We start from the raw sequence: 8,942 nt of genomic DNA, 5'->3' as shown, positions 1-8,942 counted from the left end.
CGAATCAAATTCGATGAAGGGCGTCGAAGAATGTAAAGATGAGTGTCTTGAGAATATTTTTTCAGAGAAGAGACGATGTAAGCTACCATAGATGGAGGTAAAGGAGTATGGTTTTGGATCGAAGGTGATTGGGGGACCGAGTTTCTGAGTTGACAACTTTTTAAATTAATTATTAAATTATCAGGCCTATTTCTTATTTATTTTTTATTTACTTAGACTTGTGGGTTCATTTATGTGCCATAACAGTACATAACAAACATTTTGACAAAATTACAACGGAATGATTGTTTTTATTTGAGACATTTATTTTAGGACTACATTGATTGCTTTTCAATCTATGGAACCATCTCGATGGTATGGATCAATTTCAAAGACCATTTGTGATATTTAAAAATAAAATAAAAAAAAGACTTGTGGGATCCATTTATGTGCCACATCAGCATATAACAAAAATTTTTGATAGCATTGTGACAGAAGAACTACATTAATTTGTGACACCTATTTTTAGGGACTACATTAATTGATTTTCAATTTCAAGGACTATCTTGATAGTGTGAGTCAATTTCAAGGATCATTGGTGATATAAACCCTTTATATTTATCAAATGGAGATCGAAAACCAATTTTACATCATACAAGAGTTTTTTTATTTTTATTTTTTGGACAAACGATATTATCTACGCTAAGGGAGAGGGGGTAGGCTAAGCCTCACAATGGGCTAGCAATAATGTGATTCAAATTCGCCTTTGACGAGAATTGAACCTAATACCTCATTTACAAGTGAAGAGAAATACTACTAGACTATAGTACTAAGTGGCACATCGTACAAGAGTTTGGTACGCATGGGAGAAAATTTCATAGACACACTACACATCTTATTTAATCCTGTCAACTATTTTCGTTTTATTAATTCAATTTAATGACCTTAAACAAAAAAGAATACATGAAAAAGGGTAGAATTTTCTTCCCTCTAAATTTCCCTCCTCTCTAGGCCCTTCATATTGAACAATCACGATTAAATCTTGTGTTGACATCGTTTTAAAGAGGGAAAGACATAGGAAAGTGAGGGAGGAGGAGAGAGGTGGGAAGAGAATCTTGCTCCCTGTCAAAAAGGAAATTTGGACCCCATATAGAATTATAGCCACTACTTTATATTTATGATAATTATAACCAAAACTTGATGTGAAAATACTAATATACCCTTAAATGAGGCTTTACAGGGAAAAAAAAAAGAGCAAAATTTGATGAGAACAATGTCGCTTTGATTCACAATGACTTTCCTTACTAGGAAGGTGGGAAGGATTGTCTTACTCAGATGCCAAAATTCTGATTGATGATTAATTAGCTGTATTTAACATGCCCTAATCCAAATCATGATTGAAGCAAAGCACATGTCCGTTAATGGTAAGCACAAGTTACACAACCAATAAAGAATGCTTGGAACGTATCAATATGTTTCAGTTGCTACACTACAGAATCAAGGGTCTCCATCTTCACAAACTCAATTTGCACACTCGAAAAATAAGGAGAAACAAGAAAAACGAAAATCTGTTTCGTTCGAAACACTCACAAGCTCAGAAAAAAGCTAAACTATTCATTACTCAGATGCCAAGGTTTTCCCATATTTCGAGGTGATTTTTTGAATTTTTTTTTTTATCACTTTCTTGTTGTAAGAATTCGGAATTCTGTGAGTTGAAGCGGTATGTCTGGTTGCAGCTGAGGAGCGGGGGCTCGAAGGAGAATGGAGAAGGTTTTGGAAGAGGCAGAGAGAAAGAGGAACGCTCCTGCGGAGATTGGCATTAATGGTGGAAATGGCGTTAAGGATGTCTATTTATTAAGCTCTGCTGCTCTGATATCCAAGATCAAAATCACACAACGTCAAATGGATATAGTACAGAAAGGAACACAATTTCACTTCTTTATGGGCGTTTCAGCGAAAACATAGAAATAAAGAATCAGGATCGAAAGAACCTAACTATCATACAGACAATCGAATTAGGATCCAATTCGAGATGGAAAGAGGACGACTTTGTTTCCTTTTCAGGAAGAAATAACATACCAGACAATATTTCTTGATATTTCTTCTGTTCTCTGGCCCCTCTCTATTTGTTCCCATCCAAATGGACTTAAACCAACCAATCAATCCAATGAATGAATTGAAGATATGAAGCTGTAAGACCAAACAATTCTGTGTAGCAGCTTTTTAAGCTCTAATCGACAATTAGAAGATCGTCACACTTAGTGAGTACTATGCAATCATAAATTTTCGGTAAGTAAGAAGTCATGTGCAACCATTCAATTTTTCGGGAACAAAAGCAATAAACCACATAAAAAGATGGGTGTAAGGTGCGCGACTCATGTACATAATGGTATATTCCTACAGAAAATGTAAACCCCTATCATAGATAGAAATAAGAATGAAAAGAAAACAAATCAGTGTGGAATCAAGTAGAGTAGAATTTCAGTAATACTTAGGGCCACTTCGATAACTATTTCGTGCTTAGGTTTTGGTTTTCACTTTTTGTGCTTGAGATACGGAAAAGTACGTGGAAAAACGGAGATGAAGAAGGGTGATGGAGAGAGGGGAAGAAATAAGGAAGAATGAATGAAAACAAAATCTTGAAAGTGAAACCAACTTAAAATATATTTTAGTTTTTAGTTTTCATGTTGTGTTCCTTTCCCTGAACATTTCTTCTACATCTCTCCCACCTTCCTTCATCCGTTCTTCTGTCATCCTTCATTTCCCCTACATATTTCCTCACTATCACGAAAACAAGAATTTAAAACCAACAAAAGAACGAAATGGTTATCGAAAGGAAACGGCATTGGAATTGAAAGCAGTGCAGGGTGCAGGGACACACACACACACATTTATGAACTGAAAGCAAACAATGAAACAAACCTGCGAGTGATGCAGGTGCTTAAATTAACCGCAGTGAAGGAGGGAACCGTGCATACATGAACTTGTGCTTACAACAAATTTTCTGCCATCATTTTCCCTCAAATTGAAAGCCAAGTTCCTGAAGACTTAATTTCCCTCGAAAGATATCCAAAAGTTGAGCCAAGCTTCCTTGATAGCGAGTCACAAACTTACTTATAAAGCAACTATCAATGGTAATCAACAATGATGATATGGAATACTTTTTCTTCAGCAAGCCCTTCACCAACAGGACTCTAATGACAGAACACCTTGGAATGATCCTCCGCTCCAGACTAAGTGATAGAAAGTCGGGATATCTGGCGAGATATGCAGGCTGCCAACCCATCTTGTGTACAAGAAAATCCATTTTACTTCTTATATTCTTCTCTGACAGACACATACAAGTGGGTTTTTTTCTAAAAGCCAACAGGATCTCCTCTTCAGTCCAGCCACAGCTCTTGTAAACCTCCAATTTGTGCACCCATGTCGATTTGGTGATTGTCGCAATCACGTGGAGTCCATTGACAAATGTTAACGTCTTAGGCGTGAATCCCATACCGACGACCTTCTCCACATCTTTGTTAAAGTCATCAGGTTTTTGACACACGACTCCGGGGTGACAGCTCAGTAATACAGAGATAGAGGGTTGCGGCACTTCAAGTGCTCTCAGAACTGAGAGATTTTGAGCAATATTACTTTGCACCCTATCACTCAAAACTCCCCACGAGCGTGTCATAAGGTTCACAACTTTTTCATCACTGAGGAGTTCTTTTTTGAAGAGATTAAAACCAGGAACTAGAGCATTCTTCAAGCTGGCAGTCAAGAAAATAGGATTCCCACAGATGGCGAGAGCAATGCTCGTGCCTGAAAGGCCTAGAGAACGCAAAAACTCAAGTTTCGGTGAAAGGATCTTCTCAGGGTCGGCTAAAAGCAGCCTTGGGACTTTACTAACAAGTTTGGAGATTTCGGAATCAGCGAATCCATGGTCTCTGAGAAGACCAAGGACAGAATCTGGTCTCTCTGTGGTTTCGAAGCTTACTTTCTTAGACAATGTAAGAGCCTTTTCTGCGGAAAATCCACATGAATTAACGAGATACGACACTGTAATAGAGCCTTCACATTCTTGTGCTTCATCTAATCCAGATTCTAACAACGGTTCTGATGATAATGATCTGCTAAAATGTGGTGGACTGAAAAGAAAAACAAACAACAACACCAAAAGGGTAATTCAGAATTCACACATTTCTGCAATTTAAGACGACGAATTCTAGGGTTTTACATTAGAAACCAAGCAATCAATTATTCAATCAAACAATCATAACCGCAGGAAGCAATGAAAAGCAAAAGCTGCGGTGGGAATTGAAACTTACTGGAGAGAAGCAGCATAGCGAAGCAACTGCCAAGCTCATACAAAATTTGAAGCTTCTGAAGCTGCAGCTGCAATTTTATTCATTCTTCAGTACTTCCCAACGACAGTCTCCTCACCGTTACTCCTACTACATCTTCATTAGGGTGTTTACGCAGGTCACCGCAGTCACTACACCGGTACACCCGGTACAAAACGCACCGTTTCGTCTTCTTTTGGTTCTTTTAAGGAGACTAAGGAGGAATTCACCTGGTTGTAATTATCATCAGCTGTCGTTATGTTACCCCGTTGTGTGGTAGTTTTACAATCAATGTCATTGTTATTATAAAATGATGACAAACAAATGTCAAATAAATTATCATTCATGCTAATTCTCCTTTTTTAAGTGAAATTTTTTAGCCACTTATTATTACGATCAAACGGTATTTTTCTTCAATTGTAAGTGAAAGATCTTAGGTTCGATTCTCGCTAATGGTGAATTTAAACCACATTATTGCTAACTCACTCCTCTCCTCCTGAGTGTAGATAATATTGTTTGTTCAAAACAAAAACAAAAAAAATTGAAAATTTTTAAATATACTATCAGCTCATGTACTTTCTCAATGTCGGATTTGGCTACGGTACAAGCATTAACTTAATGCATTCACCATACGATAATGAACTATTAATTTATTTGATACATTAGAATGACTAAATGGTCTCCGTTTCGAATTTGTAAGGATGATCTTGAAATAGAGATTAAGAAATAAAACAGTTCAACTACGAAATTTTTACACTGAAGATACGTTATTTGCAAGTAGAAGAATGAGCTCGTCGTCTAAGGTATGAAAGGATTATTAAAAAATAATGCTAATTCTTACAAGTTTCTTAAGAAATTCAACAATTCAATTCAATTCAATTAATTCTTACATGCTCATTCCGACTTGTTTCTTGCACCCCCAACCTCTCTTTGTTGTCTGTCCTTGTTGGCAGTGTTGCTCGTGGACTACCATGAGCTTCTTTCACTTGGTTGCAGGTTCTCAGGTATCTATAGCTGGGCTTGGAGTGAAGCTTGGAATTGGCTGCTGGTATCGATGAGGCGGGCTTTGTTTGGGGAGTGAATTTGGCTTAATCGACATGCACGGCTGTTGTTTTGGTGGTTGCAGCGGTGTTTATGGCGAAAGACGCAGCAACTCGGGTTGTTTCTTTGTTTTCTTTGTTTTGGTCTCAACTTTTGGTTGGGCCTCTGTTGTTTGTTTGTGTTTTTTGTTGTTGGGCCTCTGTGTTGTAATGTTTGTTGTTGGTAATGCATGTTACCTTTGCTCCAATAAAAAAAAGAAGCAAACTAAATTTACCCAAAAGACGGCAAAGTAAAGCAGAAGTGGAATTTTTTACCTTATTACTATACTAATCATATTATCAACCGTATCCAAGGTTCTAAAAGACATTAAACGCTAGTCAAACAATAGACTAAAGCCTAGCGCCTAAACGGACTAGGCAGATTTAAGTATATTTATCATTTATCATATAATAAATGACACACCCCGACCGAGATCGGAGCGTGCTGGCCGTCACACGAAGGTGACGTAGCCATGTGCACGTGCGGAAGCTAACAAGGTAGTAGTATGAAAGTACGAATAATTAAAAACTAGCATATAAGGTACCAATACAAGTGCTAGTAAGTGTTATACAAATTCAGAGCAGGTCTAAAACAGTCCAAACGAAAACAACAACAGCAGTACGCCCGAAGGCGGCCCTACAATGGTGAGTGTCTGTCAGAACACCGGAAAGCCCTCAAGGGAAACCACCGCAACGGCTAAGCAACTAGAACCTGGAGGGGCGCAAAACAAAAGCGTGAGTGGGCAAAAACAAATCTTTTCTAAAACCATTTAGTAAAACACAAACTAACCCCTCGCCGTAAAACCTGTATACTTCCCAGAAAAATAACATATAATACGTATGCCAAATATTCTCAAAGGTATATCAATCATGCTCGATAATATGCCATGCCGAAATCTCATAACGATATGCAAGTGCCCAGGTATAAACATATCAATATCATGTAATCTGGCAGCCGGAGTCACCTAACGTGACCTGTACGGCTGCATCTAGAGCTCAAATCTCAATCTCAATATCTAAACCTGCCCACGAGTCGGAACCACCTAAAGTAGTCTGTACGACAGGCCTGGGTGTAAACAAGTGCTACGATCACGTGAAGACTGGGCGAATAATCGCGGGTCACCTACGAGTCGGAACCACCTAATGTGGTCTGTACGACAGGCCTATGCACCTAACTTGGATCCAAGCTGAGCGTGTGGTGCGGGAGGTGAACATCACGTGAAGGACTGTGCCCTACTCTGAGCGGGAGCACTAACACCGGGGGTGCAGGTTATGAGCTCTCTAGGCATCTCAACCACTACTGAAACATAAACGTGAATATCACTTACCTGGCACTTACCTTTGCGTCCACAGCACCCAATATGCATATGTATGTATGCCACTACTAATGCGTGCAATGATGCATAAACGATAATAATAACATGCATGGCATAAGGTAAATAACCCTTTTTAATTCAATTTCTGGGAATATAAATGTATATAGGTATATACGGAAAACAAAAGCTCACTCACTGGTATGTAGAAGGGTCGTAGCCCCCCTGTCTCGCGTGTGCACGCTCGTCCTCGGGGTACGTGTCACCTAAATGCGAAACAACTATAAAAACGTTAACTTTAAAGCACATAACCCGTTTCTCGTAATAACTTCTCATAAATAGCTCAAAATGGATAAATGAATATACCAACGTGCTCTACACAACCTCAGGATCACAACCATATTTTTAAAATAATTTTCCTCCGCCGCACGCTCCCCCACGCGCCGACCAAGGCACGGCCACACGCGCCGGCCACGCGCAGGCACGTGTGGCGCACACTGACGGCGTCAACTGACGCCGTTAGGAATATTCCGTCTGTTTTGACAGATTCCGTTAACGGCGTCAGGAATATTCCGTCAGACTTGACGGAATATTCCGTCATCTTCTCCGGCGAACCACCGGCGCCGTAGCCGGCGCCGGAAAACTGGAAAAACTTCCAACCGTGTTTTCTCACTCGTTTTTCAACCATTTTTCGTGATTTTTGCACCAAAATGAAGCTTAGGACTAGTATAACACATCTAGACAAGTTTTAAGGGCTAAAAATCACGCAATCATACCTGTCCACACAACCAAGAATCGGCCAACTTCGAACCAAGCTATCCCGACGTCCAAACTCGTCCAACGAAGTACTCCGACGCTCCTTAGGACCTCACTAAGACACCTACGAGCTCAGAAATCCCAAAAACTCAATGTATAATTTTTGCATGAACAGTACTCAAAACGGACATCGTCGAATCGACGTGAAAACGATGTGTTTCTCACCTGAAAATGCTATGGTTGTGTTCCCCTCGACCTCACGAGCTTAAATGTGTCCTTGGTTTCCTCGATCTGCTACGGTTTGAGGGTATATGTGTTGGTCCGTACGTTTTAGGAATTTGAAGAAGGATAGAGGACTCGGGGGAGGGGGAGAAGACAGAATGAGAGAGAGAAGGATAGTGTCTGTGTGTGTGTGGGAGTGTGTGAGGTTCTAAACACATGCCACAACACACCAAACAACCAAAAGATGACGAAAGCACACTAGGGGTAAAATTGTAATTTCATGCATACGTTTCGATATTTCCGGGACGGGATGTCACAACCTTCCCACCTTAAAAGAATTTCGTCCCGAAATTCAAAACAACAAGGCAGCAGCCCCTAGTAGTCAAAGAACAATCGAGGGTACAAATCCCTCATCCGGTCTTCTGTCTCCCACGTAGCTTCTTCAACGGAATGGTTTCTCCACAGAACCTTCACTAAATTCACTGTCTTGTTCCTCAGGACCTTCACCTTCCAATCTAGTATCGTCACCGGCTCCTCGTCGTACGTCAAATCTGGATGAATCTCTAACGGTTGAGGAGGTATCACGTGAGATGGATCAACAACATAGTGTCGGAGCATAGACACGTGAAAAACGTTATGCACTCTAGCCAACTCTGGAGGCAACTCCAACCTGTAAGCTACTTCACCAACTCGTTCTGTGACTACATATGGTCCGATGTACCTGGGACTCAACTTCCCCTTCTTTCCGAACCGCACAACACCTCTCCACGGTGAAAGCTTCAGAAATACCCAATCTCCGACCTCATATGTTCGGTCCGTAGCATGCCGATCCGCTAGACTCTTCTGCCTGTCCTGAGCTGTTTTCAGGTTAGACTTGATCACCTGAACATTCTGAGTAGTCTCTTCAACAATCTCTGGACCTACTAAGACTCTCTCGCCAACCTCCGACCAACACAACGGTGTGCGACAAGCTCTACCATACAAGGCCTCAAATGGCGCCATGCCAATGCTCGAATGAAAACTGTTGTTGTAAGCAAATTCCATCAAATCTAACCGCTGGTGCCAAGCATCACCAAACTGCAGCACCGAAGCTCGCAGCATATCCTCCAAAGTCTGAATAGTTCTCTCTGACTGTCCGTCTGTCTGTGGATGATATGCCGTACTGTAAAGTAATCTCGTGCCCAAAGCTTCCTGAAAAGCCACCTAAAACTTCGATGTAAATCGTGGATCACGATCCGAGACAATACTCACAGGGACACCATGATACT

The 8,942-nt window shown here is 40.5% G+C and overlaps 1 protein-coding gene across 3 annotated transcripts; it reads right to left on the bottom strand.

The window, feature by feature from the left end:
• Positions 1–1,376: 1,376 nt before the first annotated feature.
• Positions 1,377–4,498, bottom strand: LOC137712185 (transcription termination factor MTEF18, mitochondrial). 3 transcript variants are annotated; one of them, XR_015955501.1, is made up of 3 exons: positions 4,290–4,493; positions 2,902–4,109; positions 1,377–2,760 (listed from the first exon to the last, which is right to left on the bottom strand). XR_015955501.1 is itself a non-coding variant. In XM_088683762.1 (2 exons), exon 1 carries the CDS (start codon positions 3,653–3,655, stop codon positions 2,990–2,992), a length of 666 nt encoding a protein of 221 aa, XP_088539888.1. In that variant the 5' UTR covers positions 3,656–3,795; the 3' UTR covers positions 1,377–2,760; positions 2,902–2,989. The 3 variants fall into 3 exon arrangements, 2 of the variants coding, with proteins under 2 accessions (XP_088539888.1, XP_088539887.1); XM_088683762.1 differs by lacking the exon at positions 4,290–4,493 and having other exon boundaries at positions 2,902–3,795; XM_088683761.1 differs by lacking the exon at positions 1,377–2,760 and having other exon boundaries at positions 2,803–4,109; positions 4,290–4,498.
• Between the last annotated feature and the right edge of the window lie 4,444 nt (positions 4,499–8,942).

Source organism: Pyrus communis, chromosome 14 (genome assembly GCF_041283825.1).
Source record: "Pyrus communis isolate YQ-2024b chromosome 14, ASM4128382v1, whole genome shotgun sequence".
In the NCBI taxonomy this organism is placed as follows: domain Eukaryota; kingdom Viridiplantae; phylum Streptophyta; class Magnoliopsida; order Rosales; family Rosaceae; genus Pyrus; species Pyrus communis.
The sequence above is the reverse complement of the archived record's forward strand: the minus strand, read 5'-3'. Positions and strand labels throughout refer to the sequence as shown.

Coding starts and splice junctions, on each gene's coding strand:
- LOC137712185 (XM_088683761.1), bottom strand. CDS start 3,655: ATGACACGCTCGTGGGGAGTTTTGAGTGATAGGGTGCAAAGTAATATT.